The sequence below is a fragment of the Gossypium raimondii genome, chromosome 12, assembly GCF_025698545.1.
Source record: "Gossypium raimondii isolate GPD5lz chromosome 12, ASM2569854v1, whole genome shotgun sequence".
Taxonomy (NCBI): Eukaryota; Viridiplantae; Streptophyta; class Magnoliopsida; order Malvales; family Malvaceae; genus Gossypium; species Gossypium raimondii.
This window is the reverse complement of record NC_068576.1, coordinates 38,140,085-38,160,916: the sequence shown is the minus strand read 5'-3', so window position 1 is coordinate 38,160,916 and position 20,832 is coordinate 38,140,085. Positions and strand designations below refer to the sequence as shown.

At 31.2% G+C, this 20,832-nt stretch overlaps 1 protein-coding gene and 1 long non-coding RNA gene across 2 annotated transcripts; both read left to right on the top strand.

Moving 5' to 3' along the window:
* Positions 1-3,080: 3,080 nt before the first annotated feature.
* LOC105763977 (uncharacterized) lies at positions 3,081-3,984 on the top strand. The gene is made up of 2 exons (XR_008192090.1): positions 3,081-3,230; positions 3,345-3,984. It is a non-coding gene; the product is annotated as an uncharacterized LOC105763977 (long non-coding RNA).
* A 10,341-nt stretch (positions 3,985-14,325) lies between these two features.
* On the top strand, positions 14,326-15,118 carry LOC105763974 (brassinosteroid-responsive RING protein 1). The gene has a single exon (XM_012582377.2). The coding sequence runs from the start codon at positions 14,395-14,397 to the stop codon at positions 14,965-14,967; it is 573 nt and encodes a 190-aa protein (XP_012437831.1). The 5' UTR covers positions 14,326-14,394; the 3' UTR covers positions 14,968-15,118.
* The last annotated feature ends 5,714 nt before the right edge of the window (positions 15,119-20,832 follow it).

The following is a 20,832-nucleotide window of genomic DNA, read 5'->3' as shown; positions in this document are numbered from 1 at the left end:
ACACCCCAAACCCAGCCCAAACGTTATGGCCGGATCTAGCGATGTCACATGATAAGGTGTTTGAAAACCGTGTCGTCGCGTTAAAACCATTTCCATTGAATTTCTTATCTTAATATCTTATTAGTTCCAAAATTGTGTTGCTCATTTAATCGATAGTTTCAAAACATTATTCGTTTACGGAAGCTTTTAAAACAGATTAAACAAACGTACGTTTAGGAAAAACATTTGTTTCTTTTGAAAATCAAGATTTCTTACTACTAGCAGTTGTAATCCATAAGGTAAAGATAATTAAAACCCAACACCAAAGTCCGAAAGTCCAATTACAACCCAAAAACTTAGCCAGTAAAAATAGAATAGAAATAAAACCAATTATCATAAATATGGGTTAAAAACCATGAAAGTCCAAAACCGTGGTCAACGCCGAATCCTCCGCCGCACCGATCCGTTTAGATTTGGGGATTACTTGTGTAATCCTACAGAAAAAAAACAATAGCAAATCACAGTGCACAATTAAAGCAGTCCTGGGCCTAAGCCCTTTTTCAGTATCAGTAACAGTTTGGGCCTTAGCCCATCTAGTACAGTATTAAATATGCAATAGGGCCTTAGCCCATCATAGTACCAGTAGCAGTCATGCAGTATTCAATAACAAAGTCCTACCCAACCAACCTCTACACACCATCTCTGTCTAACCCTACACTCCATGTGAGAATCAAATCAACCCACCCATCCCTACACTCCAGGTAGTACCCAATGCGGCACAAAACAGTAATTTGCAGCTGAGCTGCCAGTACGTTAGGCTTAAAAGCCTCTCAGTACACTTCCTCTAAATATAATTAACCCAACCCCATGCAATGCAACATACAAGTCATGACATGCTATTTCAGGACATCAGTACATATAATCAGTTCAGTATACCAACATACTATCATCATGCTTAACACATATATAAATCAAACAGTCAGTTTGTACAATTAGGGGTCTAAGTGATGCTTATCGACCCTACAGTAGGTTCACAGTCGACTTAGGCGACCCGTGCAACCTTAGCAATCAGTTCAATGAAAATGGGCTCACACGCCCATGTGGTCTGCCCGTGTGGGCCCACACGCCCGTGTGGCCCACTCGGCACAAATTGGCCTTAGCCGCGTGGTCCATTTTTAATGTAACTCGTGCTAGCTAAATATTCATATATGTTTTCACTATTTACTTATATGTTCCTTCAAAGTTGTCTACTTAAGTCATTGTTACTAAATTATTTATATCTTGAGCTACAGAATTCCAAATTAAGGTCTGCTTGATGTTGTTGAAACTAGGCTCAAATACCTTTCTACCATAAAATTTTCAGAATTTTTGGTTTAGCCAATAAGTATAGTAAAATCTTCAATCTTACCCCTATTTTGCTGTCTGACAGCTTCGACCTTTCTTTGCTAAAAACTAATTATCTCTTAGTAAAAAATTTGGATGATGTTACCATTTGTTTCTATTGAAAATAGACTCATTAATAATTTAAACATGTAAAATTTAACCCCTAATTATTGTTCTCCAATTTTTGATGATTTTCCAAAGTCAGAATAGGGGAACCCAAATTCATTCTGACCTTGTCTCACAAAACTTATTATATCTCACAATTTACAATTCCATTACTTACATTGTTTCTTCTATGAGAAACTATACTCAATAAGATTTAATTCCATGTTTTTTTCATCCTCTAATTAGATTTCAAAAATTTATGGTGATTTATCAAAATTAGCCTATGCTGTTGTCCAAACAGCAAGATATTTTGGCTTTTCATCGAATCCCATTTTTTGCGTTTCGGGCATACACCTGGTTTCGTTTGATGCTAAAACAGCCCCTGAGCACTCCAAAGCCTATAATTGAACAAATAACACTAATTTAATCTGATATAATGTGATCCCAATTCGAACTCGTATCGAGGTTTACCCATAAGTTACTAAACCTTACCTTCAACCGATGAACAATAATTCCCACACAAACTAAGACTCTAATTGGTGATTACGAGCCCTTGAATCCTCCCCTAATTGGCGTAAACAAAACACTTCAGAAGAAAGTTAACAAACGGAGACAAATCACTTATCTAAAACTTACAGAATGATCCTAGACAAACGTGGAGCGACATGAGGCAGAATGGGATAAGAAAAATCAAGAAGATGATGGGTGAAAGAGAGCAGAAATTCGGTAGCAATGAAGAGAAAAACGACAAAAGGGTGGAGGGATTTTGGGGAAAGGAAAAAAAAAGATGAACAGAATATTTGATAACCAACCCAATCCTTTATTTCTCTCCATCAAACTCCCCACTAAATCCACTACTCAGATTTTTAGTCCATCTCAAACTCTCTTGGACGCAGGAGCAAAAATAATGCCTAAGCCAAGATTCGAACACAGGACCTCCTTCACACCAACACTCCACTTATCCACCAAACCAGCAAGCCCATTCTGTTAATTATTTGCCAACTTTTATTCATAAAAATACCAAAATTTTGCCCCAAGTTCTGGCTTGAACTTGGGACCTCCCAAACACACCCAGAACACATAACCACTAAAGCAGACAGATATTTTGTGTCACACATTCACAATACCCAAAAATAAAATTTTGGGGCGTTACATGGTGAATGTGTGATGTGTGTTTAGCATGTATAAGGCTCATATATAAAAGTGTCATAAATATGTTACTTGGTCCACTTGGTTTGGTCATATCTTTTGGAGATTATGTTTTGTTGTGGACTTGTAAAGCTTTATAAATAAGTGTCTTTTGGTCACTTTGAGTGACATGTAAATTTATATTTTAGGCATGTTTATATGTGCGGTTGAAATGGTTGAAATGTTTATGGTTGCAAGGAAGTAAGCTTAGGCTATGGAGTGATAGTAAATTATTTAAAGTTGAGGTGCCTTTGAATGACATATTGGTTAGAACCTAAGGGGATGTTTGGTTGAAGGTAATGGTTATGCCATTACCTGCCTATTACAAGCCTATTCTGTAGGTCCACTTAAACAGATTTTTGGTTCAAGGGAATGCCTTATTACGGGTGTATTCCATTCTGAGCTTAAGTAGAGATATTTGGGGATTTCTATTTCCTTCCCTCTTCTCCGTTTACTCATTCCTTGCCTTATGAACCTTATTTTACCCTCACAAATTCTCATCTCAAAAACACTCAAACAGTAGCCATTTCTTGCTTCCTTGGACTCCGGCATTCCTCCCCTTCATCCAAGGTCAGGTAAACATTTTTCCTACTTCTTGATCTAGATCTTTATCATGTATAGGGTAATTCAGCAGCTGCTGCTACAGCAGTTTTATCTTTTTTTTATCACCGGATCTTTTATTGACGCAGTTCGGCAATCACCTTCACTTCTATCATCATCATCATCACCTCCTTCCACATATGTACATACCTACATACATAGAATACAAATATACAATTAGTGGTGAAAAGGCTTTGAAGGAACTGCCCCTAGCAAAAAAGAAAAGAAAAGAAAGAAACGTTGTGGCTGATTTTTCAAAAGCTATGAGATCTGAGGCCTTTCTCATTTCCTTCTACCACTTTTTGCAAAATACCCATTTTTTTATATTTGATTCTTAAGTCATTCTTCTTTTACACGGTTGTAGGTTTGTGAAGAATGATGATGCATGCACAGGGTTTTTAGCAGCTGTAATCCTGATGTAAATTTTCTATTTAGTAATTAGCAAAATGACTAATTGGCAGTGCGTTTTTCTCATTGGGATGTCTTGTTTGAGTGTTTTTGGCTTACTTGGTCTATGAATGTTGCCAATCCCACTGAATATATCTTATTTGCAGTTTACAATATAAAAATGCATAGTCTTTTTTGCTAGGTCTAGTCATTGATACCTCTCTTGGAACAACTCAGATAAAGCTTTGTCTTTCCTAAATGCAAAATGTATTTGCTTTGGGACAGGCATGTTAAACTTTTATTATGCTTTTTATGATGCGCTTCATGTGTCGATTTCATCAATTGCAGCATCTTCCTCTTCTTAAATTGATTCTTTGAAGCATTAAAAATTTAGTTGCCTAAGAGTCACACTTTTTCTTGTGTAACCTGAATTAGTACTTTCCATGTTTATTATTTTCTTATAAATTATAAAAAGTATGTTATCTGGTAATCCTTATTGTTCATCTTGGTTCTACTAAAGCCAGATACTCAATTTGTCATTGGTTTTGATACTATCTTCTTAGTATATGTTTACAAGAATTTCAGAGGCTTTGACTATGGCCAATGACGAGTTGTTACATGGGGTAGTTCTTTTGTTCGCTATTTTGTTTCCTATCATATCTGAAGATACAATTTTTTTTAATGGAAGTCATGAGCATCACTATCATTGATTTGGAATATTGATGAAATCTGAGGGGTTCTTTTTTTAATTGCAGATTTTTAGTTGTTATAACTTAAGGGTTGGATTTTGTAGCTTGCTTAGATTCTTTTGTAGCCAATGTGCTTAAGGTTTTGAGATAATTTCCTCGGGTTTCATTGAGCTCCTATAGCATTTTTCCCAATGATGGAAACTTGGTTTTGATTGAACGGTTTTGGTTTTCAATTTATCTTTAGCTTTTTCACACCGCCTACTTCTCTCTCTCTCTCATGCATATTATGTGTGTATGTTTATTTGTTTAGTTATTTTATTTATTATTGTTGGTGGTGTGAAAAAGCTAAAGATAAATTGAAAACCAAAACCATTCAATCAAAACCAAGTTTCCATCATTGGGCAAAATGCAATAGGAGCTCAATGAAACCCAAGGAAATCTGCTTCTTTCTCTCTCATGCATATTATGTATCTATGTTTGCTTGTTTAGTTATTTTTTTTATTATTGTTGGTGGTGTGGTAAGAGCTATTGGTGAATGCCTCTATGTTGAACTGTTCATGATTTTGGCATGGCTATAATATCTAAGGGCTCTTTCTAATTGCACTTTTAGAGTTTTTGAAGTCAGATATTGTCTTCAGGCTTACTTAGTCAAAAGTACAGAGTGAATGGTGGTTAGATTTAGGACATGTATGAGATTTCTATTCCAGGCAATTTTAAAGATATCTTTTACCACTCAAATCTTTGTATTATTTTGCTCATGTTGCTATGGCATTAATGTCGGCCTTCATCCTTTCAACTACTTCTCATCATAGGTCTTGGGTGATTCTTATTCTGCTTCCTTCTTCTTTGTTGTTGATATAATTCATGGTCTTATGGCTAATGATGGCACTGGTAGTAGTAGATGTGGAAAAGTCTTCAAAGTAATCCCATAGCGTCACAATTGATGAAACTATTCCGAAGTCTGGCCTCAGAGGGCGTTCTAGGTTCTCTCTATTAAGCATGTGTTTAAACTTTTTGGTGTAATTCTTTATTTGAATTTTTCTGCTGTTATCATTTCTTTTGAATTTTCTGTTGTCCTTTGTTTTAAATTTTTTTATTTGTTAGCAACATCTGCAAATAAGTCTCCTATAGAATAGGAATATCTCTAGGCTTCTTTCATGTATTAATATGCTTGCTACCATTCAATAAAACCATCATTTTTTATAGTACTGTCCTGAAAGTTTGATAATATTTTCTTATCAATTTGATTGTTTAAAGGTAAAGAGATGGCGAAGTTCATAATTTCTTATATCAAAGGCTTGAGATAATGCCCGTTATTATAAATCTCAACTGCATAAAGTTGTATTCATGAGATAATCCCATCATGTTATTTTAGCATAATTTTATTTGGTTATATATAATATATATTTCAGTGAATTCTGGGGTTTAAATTGTTGGGTTTTTTGTTCGCTAAGTTTTTCATGTGTTTGGGTCGATTTAACTCTGGTTTACTTTAGTTCTGCAGGTAAGCTTCAAAGTTTGGCGACATTGAAAAATTTATTCAACTATTTTAGTGTAAAGTTTGGGTTTTTGTTATTGAAAAGCTGGGGAGTTTTGGTAATTCAGGTCTGTCTCCCTTTTTATTATTATTATTTAACAAATAAAATTTCTTTGGCTTTAATGTTGCTATTAGTGCTTCTTGTATTTTCTGAATTTTAGGTTGTGTCTACTGGTTTTCCAATGCTTTTGTTGGGCTGAATTATTTTTTGCTTCGAATAAGATATGGAGATTGTTAGAAGCTCTGCATTGTATGCTTTGAAGAAATTGATGTTTTCATCAGTCTTGTTATAAAGATTGGATATTACATAATTTATGTTATATATTTTAATCTTTTAATATATATTTATTTTCGATATCTTTAATTTATGTTATGGTAAGAATGTAATGTATATGGAGTTTTAGATTTTATTTAAATAAAATAATAATCGAATATTTTAAAATACATAATTTTTAAGATATTTAATAGATTATATACCTATAATCGAATTGAGTTAATACAAAATAAAAGAAATTAAGACCATATTTTCTTTTCTCATAAAAATTATTAAATTCATATTATTATTTTTCTTTTACTAATTTTAATTATTCAAACAAAATAATATATATTTTTCTATTCAAAATTATTAATTCAAATAAAACATTAGTTAATTATAATGTGAGGATGAATACAAAATTTTAAAAGGTAAACTAAAGATCGAATATTTTAAATTTTTTTATATAATTTATGTATATTTCTGTAGAACTGGAAACTATGTTATTTGGATGTGGATGTATTAAATGGATTTTTTTTAAAATAATTATTAAACGTCAGTCATCAATTAATCAAATCTACAGAAACACATTCTTTTTTTTTTTAATGCAAGCGATCATATTTCTTCTACTTCATTTCATTATGCTGCCACTTTATTGGCGGAAAACATACAGACTGTTGGCGTTGAAATCAGTAGGAGTATTGCCTCCGAAGTGCTAATTCAACAAAAGTCAGAAATGATCGTTCAAGATAGAGCTCTAACATTATATCCAACATTATGTGAGGTAGAAAGTTTAACTGAGGATGAGTGCTATCGCGCATTGAGCAAAATTCCAGATCATCCAACACAAATGCTTATTTTCTTTAGTTTACCTTTTTTTTGTGCAATTGGAATAGGTCAGAAGATTTCTTGTTGACCATTAAAAATCATGGTTGTGTTGATGATATTTTGGTAACATTTTGTGTTTGTAATATTTGGATGGTATAATGACATGATAGGATGTCATTACAATGTTGTAACTTTTTGATGCTGTAAAATTTTATAACATATGGATTATGACATATAAACTAATGAAATCATGTAACTTTTTGTTAATATATGAATATTATGTTTGGATATGAAATATAATTCTCAAGTTATTTATTACTTCTAATATTTTGTTTTTATTGTAGAATTATTAAATTATTTGTTTCACTAATGATATTTTAGCACATTAAATATGTATTGTAGTTTAAAATAATAAAATAAATTATATATTATTTTATAGTATTATATACTATAATTTTTAATTCATATAATAATTATATTAAGAATTTTATTAAATTATATATTATTTTATTAAATTATATTTAATAATAATTATGTTAAAATATGGTTAAATTATTTATTATTTTTATTAAATTATGTTTAATAATAATCTTATTAAAATTTAATAACAAGAATAATAATCATCTACCTAAAAAAATTCTGCTAAGGTATTCTAGTCATTTTAGTTTCTTTCCTTATACTATTACAACATCATTCCATTCAACCAAACATAAGAATACTATTACAGTTCTATTCCATTCTATTCAACTAGACAATTGAATTACTGATTACAACTTTATTCCATTACAGTTCTATTCAATTACAGCTCTATTCCATTACAGTGAACCAAACGTACCCTAAAGGTTGATTGTTTTGGCATGTTTTAGGCTTGTTTAAATGTGTTTTTAAAGTATGAGAATGGTTGATTTTGTTTTGGCTTGGAACCTAAGTGTTCGATGAAAGTTTGCCTTGTTTTAGAAGCTTTTTAAGGTGCGCACGGCCTGGGCTGTTCCATATGGTGTTGTGACACACACGGTCATGTGTCTTATTAATTTTAGGTGTAGGATTTTCCACACGGTCATAGTTAGTTACACGGTCTAGCCACACGGGCATGTGGGAAAGCCACACGACCATGTGACCCCTATTTTTAAAATTTTCAAATTTTTGCATATTTTCTATTTGATTCAAATTAGTCCCGGATTATTCCCAAACTATTTTTAGGGCCCCGTAAGCTTGATTTAAAGCTCGTAAGTGTATTTTACACTAATTTTTATAAGCTATTGAATATTATCATTTATTTTATATTTTTGTTTCTGTTTGATGATAAATGTCCTGATTTGTACTGTAACGCTCTGTAACCTCAATCTAGCGACAGAGACAGGTTAGGGGTGTTACAGGCCAAGCCAATTTAGGCAAAACGACGATGGTTTGGGGTGTCAGAGGGGTCACGCCGATGATGGCACCGTTGGGCACGATGATAGCTATCTGGCGACCAACAGATGTCGGTGGCGGCGGTTCTTCGGTGGTAGAGCAGTGGAAAAATTAGACTTCTAATGGCACTCTAATGGGTAACTTGATTTCAAATTAACTTTTCCAAAGATAATATTGTTTTAATGAATTTAATATTTAATTAATTTAATATTTATCTAGATAATATTTTATTAATTTAAATTAATGTAATTAATTTTAATTATAATTGAACTCTCTTTAAACTTTCCTATATAAAGATAACATGAGTTATTATTCTCATACACTTGAATTCAAGAAAATTGTAGAAAGAAAATTCTCTAAAAATTATTTCAAAAAATTTATAGAGATATTCTTATTATTTACAACTTAACCCAAAATTTTAGAGAAATTACGAGATTATCTCACTGATAATTTTGTGAAAAATTTTCTGATTCAAAGCGATACCACACTCAACAGACATGAGTTTGAGGATAACGGAGAAAACTACTCAGTCGAAGCATTCATCCTAGACGAATCATAAATGTACAATTTTGATTAAGTATTTATTACTTTAGATAACACAACCAAGTTCTTGTTTTTGGAAAAAAAAATTAAAACTCTGGTTTTCCCTTAAACCTATTTTCTCCTTCGTTTACAAACCCAATTTTCTAACAGCTTCTCCCAAGCTCTTCATGCTAAATTATTGGGCTAACCACAGTTTAACCAATGACAATGTCGTACATCATTTCTAATGAGTAGAATGTCATCGACATTTAGAACAAGAAAGACCACATTTTCATTCCCAATATGTTTATAAACACAAGGTTCATTTACGTTTTCCTCATATCCAAAAGTTTTGATTGCTTGATCAAATCGCTGATTCCATGAGCAGGATGCTTGCTCAAGTCCATATATGGATCTAAATAGTTTGCACACTTTATGATCATTTCCTTTAGGTATATATCTGGTGGGTTGCATCATATAGATGCTCTCTTCAAGATAATCGTTAAATAATGTTGTCTTAACATCCATTTGTTAGATCTCGTAATCGAGAGTCGTCGCAATAGATAACAATATACGGATTGACTTGAGCATGTCAACCGGAGAGAAGATTTCTTCGTAATCAATACATTCTTTCTGAGTGTAACCTTTTGCCACAAGTCTGGCCTTATAAGTTTCCATTTTTTCATTGCATTTCTTTTCTTCTTGTAGATCCACTTACATCCTATGGGTTTTATCCCTTCCGATAAGTCTACAAGTTCCCACACTGAGTTGGAATCAACACTCTACATCGCTTCATTATATGTGAGTAGGTCATCATCTTTCTATTCAGTAGACTCAGTGTTTAAAACACTTCCGCCAAATTGGACGAACTCAAGCCTGCGAGAGACCCTCCTAGCACGATGAAGCGCCCTATATTGTTACTCTTTTAGGTTAGAAAACAAACCACCCTTTGTTCCTTTTGGATATCCCACAAACATTCACAATTCTTTCCATGAATCCAACTTCCTCACATCTTTATCCAATATGTGAGTCGGGCATTTCCAAATGCTTAAATGATTTAGACTTGGCTTTTTACCATGCCACAATTCGTATGGAGTTTTGGATGCTGCCTTATTTGGTACATCATTTAGAATATAATAAGTTGTTTGCAATGCATATCCCCAAAAGGATATTAACAGCTTTGAATAACTTAACATCGAACGAACCATGTCTAACAACATTCGGTTTCTTCTCTCTGCCACACCATTCTATTGTGGAGTACCCGACGCGATTAACTGAGATAGAATCTTTTTCTCTATGAGATACCCTAAGAACTCATCTAATAAATATTCCCCACCTCGATTAGACTGAAGTGCCTTTATGGGTAAACCTAGTTGTTTCTCCACTTCTGCACGAAACTATTTGAATTTATCAAATGTTTCACTATTGTGGTCCATTAGGTACACATTGTTGGAAAAATTTCAGTTCGAAAATGATTTTCTTGCACAATAGAAAATAAAAATTTTGAAAATCGACTCGGTTTGTGATATTTATAGCAATAAACCCTAAACTAAATTTGCACCTGTGTTTTCGAATAGACGGATCCTTGTCGTTCCCAGATTTCAATCAAACATTCTTCTCCACTATTCTCGTATCATGAACTGCTTTGAGTGTGGCTTGAATGATTCGAATCAAATATAGAACTAGAAATAGTTTTCTTTTCTTTAATGTGAAAACAAAAATCTCTTTTGAAATAGAAATCGACAAAATTTGTTAATTTGGAAAATAGGTTTAATTGTTGAGAATAAATTCTCTCTATTTTTCGAAAAAGTAACAATATCTTAAAGTTGTGTGTAAATAGCCCTACCGGTGCTATTTGTTTATAGGGTAACCATTGTTGAATTATAGAAGTTTATTTCAAGTAGAAAAATGAACTCCTAGTCTAACTAGAAGTATAGGTGGCGACAACCCTAGTTAATATTATTAGGGTTTGTCGTCCACCCCTTTTAACATGAAGGGTTTTTGGACCTATCCCATATCGGGTCCAATTACAAGTAGTTCCTGGGCTTTTAACTCAATACTTTATAATTTAATCTAACTCAATATTTGTTTTTCTATTTCCCAAAATAAACTTCTTAATACATTTCCAATTAAATAATCTTCCCAACTCAACTTTAATTTCGTTAAAATCATGACTACTTTACCATAAAAGAATCCATGAGAAAATATATTTAATATTTCCACATTCAACGGCTCACTATGATCATATGTTTTAATTTCATTTTCGAACTTCATTTAATTCAAAAAACATAAATTCATTTTCAGGTCATTTTCATTTTTCATTTTGGAGAAAACCACATTCATTTTCAAATGATTTAATTTCTCCATTTTCATTTTGGAGAAAACCATAATCATTTCCAAATGTTTCTCATTTCTCCATTTTCTTCATTTCTATTCATTTTTGTTCATTTGATTCAACATGCAATTCATTTCCGTTTTCAACGAGCTAGCGGATGGACCGATTGGACATATGCAATTGAGGCTCAAATGATTTATAATTAACTTCTAGCTTTTCGCTTATTAATTATAAACTCATTTAATCGCGAAGTCATTATAGCATCGTGACTGAACTCTCCCTAACGACATACCATTACGGAAACAAGTCGATCAGTGCTCGTCCAATGACCTTGTCATAAGTGTGTTACGCTCATAGGATATCCTTAATCTCTTTGGGATAATATTCGTTCTCCCAATATGATCCTATTTTATCTAATGGTAACCATTACAGCTTCTAGGGGCATATGGCAAATCTTTATTCTTTGTATAGAACATCTTAATTTACAAATCAATACTGAAATAGTGCACGGATCTTAAAAGGGAATTACCACCTCCCAAGAAGGATCAATGGGTGAGAGGGATTCATAGACAACTTTCATTAGTGACAAGTGTTCAGGCTGAACTTTGGACCCTTTACGATGGGCTAACATTGACCTTTAAGTCTTAATATATCTCGAATGGAGATTGAATGTGATGCAAAGATAAGAGTAAATTTAGTTAAGGATAACAACACTAACGAATGGCTTGTTGTGCTTATTGCCGATTACAAGTCCCTAATGATCGATCAAGTCTCCCTCGACCACATCTATCTTGAAGGAAACCAGTGCATTTGTATGGAACCTCCTACTAAAATGGAGAAACTGTTGAAGGCTGACCCCTATGGCATCTTTTTGTATCCAACTTTATTTTGTTTTATGAAATGCTCTTTTGAAAGAAAAAAAATCTTTACATAGTAGCCCACCAAACTTTTTAAAAATATTCATTTATTTGATTTTTTTTCCTTATTTCTTAATATTTTTCAATCCGTTTTCTCTTTTCATAGTACAAAAAATTATTGAATTAAACTCTGGAATTTTGTGAGCAGTAAATTACTATATCATTCTATTTTTATTATTTAAAATTTCTAGTCATTAATGTTTTATAGTATTAGAATTTATATTTAAATATAAAGATGCGATTAAAATTTGTAGCTTGTTGACGGGTCAAATCTCTCAAAGCAGGTTTGCACCTGAAAGACTATTATCTTTGTCTAATCTTTTGAACAAAAAAAAGTATGGTTTATTCACTGTTTGCTCCTGAACTATATTCATTCTTCCATATTGATACCTAATTTTTTTTATTCTATTTTAATACCTTAACTATAGTGTCATTACACTTTTTGGCCCCTGCAGTCAACGGTGTTTCTTTTCTAAAAGCAACCAATCAAAACTATTAAAAATATTCAAAATTGTAAAAAAAAAATTTAAAAATGTAGACTGTGCATGGACCAGTCACTGCTGATGTGGGTGATGACTTGGCCGTTGACCATATAGACTGTGCATTGACCACGTTGAAAATTTGTAAAAAGGTTATAAAAAATATTAAAAATTGTAAAAAATTTAAAATGTATTAAAATTGTAAATAATTATTAAATATTGTCAAAATATTTTAAAATTGTAAAAATTTATTAAAATTATAAAAATCATTTAAATTTGTTAAAATTATTAACAACAGTAAATAATTATTAAAACATTGTGAAATTTCTAATTAAATAATTTTTACAATTTTTAATAATTATTTTCAATTTTTAAATAATTTTCAAAATTTTTAATAATTTTACAAATTTTAAATAATGTTTTATAATTTTAATAATTTTTAAAATTTAAAACATTTTAAAAATATTTAATAATTTTTACAATATTTTTACAATTTTAATATTTCTAAATAATTTAAATATTTTTACTATTTTTTACTATTTTAATAATTTTTTTCAATTTTTTGGTCTAGTCAACTGCCACATCAACAGTCAATACTGCCACATCAACAGTCAATAAGGACGCGTAGTGTGTTCTGATTGGATGCTTTTTTTTAAATCACCTTTAATTGTAGGGGCCAAAGGTGTCACAGAATTATAGTCTAGGTATCAAAATGGGATAAAAAAAATTTTCGATACCAATATAAGAAAATAGGTATAGTTCAAGCGCCAAACAGTGAATAAAGCCAAAAAAGTTACATCTTCTAACTTTACGGAGTTATAAACATGTCATTTGTTTATTAGATTTATATTGGTTAAATTCTACTATTAGTCTATGTACTTTGTAAAAGTTATGGATTTAATTATTATATTTTAATTTGATCATTTTAGTCTTGTACTATTCAATTTTTAAAATTTCAATCCTCCAAATTATAATTGTTAAATTGATTAAGTTAAGCTTTATTATTTCCAAAATTTGATGCGTCAAATATATTATTATATGTGTATTGCCATGTCGGCTTGTTATTTTCACGTACTACTCAGTAAAATTATAATTAATGGGTTAATGACTGTCAATTACGTCAAAACTAAAGTTTCAAAATTTAAAAAGTATCGGGACTTAGAATGATTCAATTGGAGAATATGGATTAAATGTACAACTGTACACATAGTACAGGATCGATAATTGAATTTAACCAAACAGATTTAAATGTTACTGCTTAGGTCAAGACTAAAATTTGAAAATTTGAATAGTACAAAGATTAAAATTGATCAAATTAAAGTATAGAGACTAACTCCATAATTTTTACAAAGTATAAGGACTAATACCAGATTCTAACCATTTATATTTCATATATAGACTACGAATGAATTCATATACAAGATGATAACATGTGATAAAAAATAATTTAAAATTTAAAATTACTTAAGTTTATTACTAATAATTGATGCATTGAATTATATGTTGTTAGTAAATTAAATATAAATATTTTTATTATTTTTATGGAGAATAAAAAAAACATGCGTAGGGAAACATGCAAACACACATCCATTTTCTTGATCAAAATATACCAAACTTTGTCATTTCCCACTTCAAATTCCATTTGACACTTCACGTAATCTAAGTTTTATTATTGTATCAGTTTATAATTTTATACTCATATACATATATGTATATATAGTCAGTCCCCATAGACTCTCACGTATCTGCACCCAAGATCATAAAGTTTTCAACTATAGTATCATGATTCAAATTTTCAATTCCATTGATTTTTCAGAGCTTCTGATTATAACACCTCTGGTTTACCTCTTAACTGACCTTAAATTCACCATGATGGCAATAGATTTTATTTTTTATCGACTCCAAAAACTCCACCAGCTTTTTCAAGACCACGACCGAGACTATGCCGATATCGATGACAACAATGATGAATTACGACCGTTACCGTCTCAGGTTCCGGTGCCGTTCACGGCCCATGTCGTGTCGAATTTGATAAAGGCTAAGCTCCCTGTCGTCGAATTCAGCAGGTGGAGATTACGAGGCGAAATCGACGATCCGTCAGCTGATTGTGCGATATGCTTGGCGTGCGTAGAGGAGAGTGATGAAATAAGGGAGCTGGGCAATTGCAGTCACTTGTATCATAGAGAGTGTATTGATGGGTGGGTCGATCAGGGTCATGAGACATGTCCTTTGTGCTGGCTTAAGCTACTGCCATGCGAAGCTGCTGCTGGTGCTGATGAAGGTGGGGAAGTAAAGGGTGTATATGACCCATGGAGGTTGGAAAGAATGGCCTATCTGTTTGGTGAAGATTATTAATTATTCTTAGATTTTTTCTATTACAAGACTCCAACAAACTTCTTTTGTGCATTTTCCTTCCGCTTTCGTTTTATGCTTTCTCTTGCTCCAATATGTTAAAAAAGTAATATTATTAATCACAGTGATGATCCCCAAATTTTCTAACTTGTAAGTTATTTCTTAATTTTCAAAACGTTATAATTAAATCATTTTTCCAGTCTGACAATCAATTGTTATAGATGAGAGTTAAATTGAGTCATGCAAGATTTTTATATCATTAAATAAGATGTACAACAATGAGAATACTTTGATTAATTTCCTTTCAAACGTATCATTGTTATAATTTGTTATCTAAAAAAGTATCCCACAATAATTTTAATAATTATTTCTCTGCTTTTATGAGTTTTCATCCTCCTAATTTTCTGGGTTATTATTATTATTATCCTTATCTTCTAGAAATGCATGCTTTCATATTTTGGCCCACCTGCCTAACTCGACAGGTCAAGGTTCTTCCTAACATAATCCATCAATCTCAATCACTGGTTTTATTTATTAATTTGTAATTTTGTAAATTAATTACAAAAACTATTTATGGATATATAAATATTTAATATATAATTTTCTTTTGGAGTTGGTACATATTGACATCAATTTGTTTTGATTAGATCAATGATCGGGTTATCTGTTCAAGCCTACAAATCTGCTCAAGATTTGAGAGGACTTGGAAAATAATATTAAACTTGAAAAACGAGCTTGAATAAAAAAATTAAGTCTGTTTAAAATATGGGTTGGGCTCAAGTTTGAATATTCTAGGTCCAAACTCGGCACAACCCATTTTTTTATATTTATGATACCCTAACAGAAAATTATTTGATATATAATCAATGAAGTTTTTTAGACTCTGCAAGCGGGTTAAGGATTTGACAAGCATATTTTATGGTGTAGTAAGCAATAAAAAAATTAATTACATAAATAAATGTGACACTTGGCACATCCTCAATCCACTTGTAGAGTCTAAAAAATTAGAGTGTATCAAATAACTACCCATTATATATTAAGGTCAGTATTTTGTTCACTGTCCATCGAGTTTTTTAATTCCACAAGTAAAGTTTAACACATGACACATGTTTGTTTTAATTTATTTTTATTTTTTTAAATATTCCCTTAGGACACATGGCAACATTTCACCCCTGCTTATGGAGTTTTTCAACTTCACTAGTACTTCACCAAATAATTTTTTTATATATTAAGTTATTTTTGTATATTATACCATTTATAACACATAAAAACTAAACCTATAATAATGTATATAATACTATAATACAAATATTTAAAAATTATTAAGATGCCTATATATATTTAATAAATAAAAAAAACTAAGATTATTAAATCTGAAATTAAAAATAATATGGGCAGGCTTGGGTAGAATTTTAGGCCCATAATTTTTGTTAGGCCGGGTCGGGTTTAAGCTTAAACCCGACCCATAAACATGTCTAGTTTCAAAATATTGCTTTGGATTTATTTATATTTTCTTAAACGTATTTAAGGTTGAAAGGTAAAAAAAAAAACCGAAAAACTGCATTCAATTGTTCTCAATTGTTAAAAGAAAAAAACCGCTTGGACCCTCAATTAACGAAAATCGTCATTGACCATTAACAACTGCTAACATGGTTGATAGAAGCAATGAGAATTTGACCAGTTTGACTGGTATATTTGCTTTTACATATTGTTGGGGGGAGACTAACTTCTAGTTTCTTATTGCTTTCACAATCACATTAATGACAATTAATAGTTAAACCGGTGAATGAAGGTTTCTATTAATTGAAAAAGTCCAATTGATTTTTCTTCATCACTTAGAACTCAATTGAATGCTTTTTTTTTTCTTTAGGGTTTAACTTATTTATTTTTTATTTTATATTAATGCATTTTTAACCCTTTCACCAATAATTAACGTATGAGTATAATCTTGTCGCATACTTTTCCATCCATTATTTTTCATTTCATATGTAAGATACATTTATGAATTGTTTAAGTCTTACTTATAAATGGTGAGTAAAGTTGTGTTGGATAATAATAAATACAAAAATAATGAATAAGTGATAAGTGCTAAAAGTAACATGTTTTAATTTCATTTTTTAATTCATTTTTGGGTGATTATTCGATGCTAATTGTGAATTATATACCCTTAATCCTTTAAATTTATGTTTTAATGCTTAATAGAACACTTGAGAGCAAAATAAGAGAAAAACAAATGAAAATTGGAGCATCAAAGTAAGCTACAAGAGTCACATGGGCTGGATCATTCCAGACAGTCATGTGGTAGATCGTGTTGATTTCACGGAATTACGCACCGAACAACGAAAAATCACGATTTTTAGGTTTTTCGATGATTCTAAGATGTTTATATGACAAAAATAAGAAGATAGGAGTGAGCCGTTAGAGAATATTCAAGAAAACAACTCGAAAGCACCATTAAAGTTGACTTTGAAGCAGATTTCTATCAAGATTGAAGATTCACAGTTGATTCCTTAGGAAATTATAATGAGTTTCTTTATTTCTTTCAGTTATACTGTATCTTGGATGTTTTCATTTTCAAGCATGAACTAATGTTCTAAATACCTAGGTGAGACGAACCCTATGATGGATTATATCGTTTGTTTTTTATTTTACGCAATAAATACATAGTTTTTTGTTCTCAATTATGTGTGCTTAATTATTAGTTTGATATTTCTAGATTATTAATCCATGTTCGACACGTTTAAATCGGTAGTTAAATAGGCCCTATTTAAAAGTAGATACTGCGTAATTGAGTGGAGTTTCATTCAATCTTAGAAATAGAACGATATAAATCTACCATATTAGAGTCAAATCTAATAGGGGAATCTATAGCACGAGTTATTGCAATAATAGGAGTTTTAATTAGAAAGAAATTTCAATTAATCAACTTAAAGTCAGTTGCTCTTATGCTCGAAAGAGATATTAGCATAATTTAGAAATTTCTAGGGATCAAGGTGCTAAGTAAAGAAATTACGTAATTTAGATTGATAATGACAAAGGAAATCTATGTGAATTCTTTCTTGGGTATTGTTTTGCTTATTGGTTGTTAATTGATTACTTTCCTAATTTGTTCTTTGTCGTGTTCATTAGTTAATTAATTTAGTTCATTTTAGTTTTTAATTGATAACTTGAATTGTTCAATTAAATAATATAAAGACAATAATTACTAGTGTACAGGCCCATTTCGACCTAACCCAAACTGGGCCCAATTAACCTAAACCTACCTAACAGACCCAATACACCAAAACTAAAGCCCAAATCAGCAACCCAATTAAGCCCAACAACAATAGCCCACAAACTAAAAAAGTCACAACAAACCCTAGCCTTCCTAAGCCTCCTAGCGCCGTACGCCCCTATCATGCCTGGCTACCACCGTCGTTTTCCCCATACGTCACATCGGCCACTTGCTCTGCCACCGCCGCGCCTCACGTCCCCTCACCCACTTGCGCCTGCCACCTGCAATAAGGAACCAAACACTCAAAGCAGAAAAAAAATAGCGCAACAGTGGAAAATACAAGAAATTTTTGTAACATTAGCTATAAAAAGTCGAATCTAATACTTGTAAGGGGTCTTCTTTTCACGATTTCAAAAAAAACAGAAATAATAAAAAAGGTTGAACATTTTTTTGCTCAGTTTTCTCTTTTCTTTTGCTTACTGTTTTTATTGTTTTTTTAAGTTTATTTTTTTCTTTTCTTTAACTCGAAAACATAAAAAAAAATAAAAAGGAGAAGTCTTTTTACCTTTTTTTTACCTGCGCCGCGCCGGAGGAGGAGGAGGCGAAAGGTTTCGCCTAGTTTTCGGGCCTTTGGCTTTGCCTTTCGAGGGATTCGGCCTTGGATCCGTGTCTTAGAGGCGACCGGCTTCAAAAGGGACCAAAAAGGGTCCGATTTTGTGCCTCCGACCACCGTGTGCGGTGGCCGACGGACGGCGACCGACGACCGGTTCCTTGGCCGGACGTTGGTCGGTTACTGGACCGAGAGAGTGAGGGAGAGAGAGAGTTTCTCTCTGTTTTTAAAAAAATGATGTTGATACTGTTTTTTTAGTTTATTTTTTAGTATTTATATTAAGTTTAAAACGGCGCCGTTTTAGCCTCTTCGACCCGCGCGGTGACCCGACCCAGGGGGAGGATCCGCGTGTTTCTTTGAAGGGTATAATTGCGCTCGCAGTCCTTCGACTCTGCAGCACGCTTCAATCAAGCCCCTTTTCGCTATTTTCTTTTATTTTTAATCTAGCCCCATAATTTTATTTTGTATTAATTTAATCCACCGCAATCTTTGCTTTTGGGAGTCTTAGTTTATTTACTCTTTTAGTCCCTCTCCTTTTGGCTCTTGTTACAATCTAATCCTTTTATTTTAAATTTGCCCAATATGTTCATTATTAGTTCGATTTAGTCCGCATTTTAATACTTTCATTACTTTAGTTAATTATTTCAATGTTATTATTTTTAATATTAATTATTGTTAGCTTTATTTTCCTTTTTATGTATTTGCTATTATTATATTAATATATTAATTAGTTTTATTTTATTTCCAGTTTTATTTTTAATATATGTATATTTTATATATATTTTTAATATACTTACATACTTACCTTTTGTGATACCTATTTTATAATTTATTTTGCATGTATACATATACTTTTAATATATACATATATATGTCAATATATCGTTCTTTTAATTTTATAAATATACATATATATACCTACCTTTATATTTTTATATATTTTAACTTTATACGCATATATTGGTACATATACAAACTCCTATTTTTATATATTTTATAATTTGTATAATGTATACTTATATCTACATACATATTTTCTAAATTTTATAAGTATATATTTATATGTACATATGTTTTTATATTTTATATAAATATATAAAATACACATACATATACATACTTTTATATATACATGTTTTTATATATTTCTATAATTTTATGTATATACACACATATATATCTTTTTTATTTTTATAGTTTTATGCATGTATACATGTCTTTTATTGTTTTTATAATTTTGTTAGTCTTGTTCGTTTATTTATGTACATGTTTGTTATTGTTTTTCTTGCTTTAGTTTTTGCCTGCTTATCATTTGTCATGATGCTGCTTTGATTGTTTTTATATTAGTCTTATTACTTATTTATATTTTGTTTTGCATGATTATTTTACTTACATTATCATCATCATTTCATTACACCCAATTTTTTGATTTCAAGAAAGAAATTTTAAAAATATAAGTAATATTCGGTATTTAAATCTTCGAAAGAATCGAGCCCTAACGTATTGGGTTTCGATTTTCTTCGTTGAATCTAAATAATCGAGATTACTCTTTTAAAAATAATAAAAGCTCATTATCGGAATTCAATATGTTATGTCCTAACGCATTGGATATGACACATTGTTTTCCGATATGAAAATTTTTCTAAAAATTTCAAAATAAGGCAATGTTTTATGCTTGGAAATTTGAGAAAACATGCCCTAAGGTGTTGGGTGTCGATTTTTCTCGCTCAACCAAATAGCTAAATATCCTTTCAAAATTTCAAAATAAGGCAATGTTTTATGTTTAGAAATTCGAGAAAACATGCCCTAAGGTACTGAGTGTTGATTTTTCTCGTTCAACCAAATAGCTAAATATCTTTTCAAAAATTTCAAAATAAGGCAATGTTTTGCGTTTGGAAATTCAAGGAACGTGCCCTAAGGTGCTGGGTTTCGATTTCTTGTTTAACCAAATTGCCAAATATCCTCTTGAATTTTAATCTATGCTATTCGAGTTTTTTAGGATCGTATTTTAAATTTCTTTAAAGTTTTCAGTTTTTCGACACTA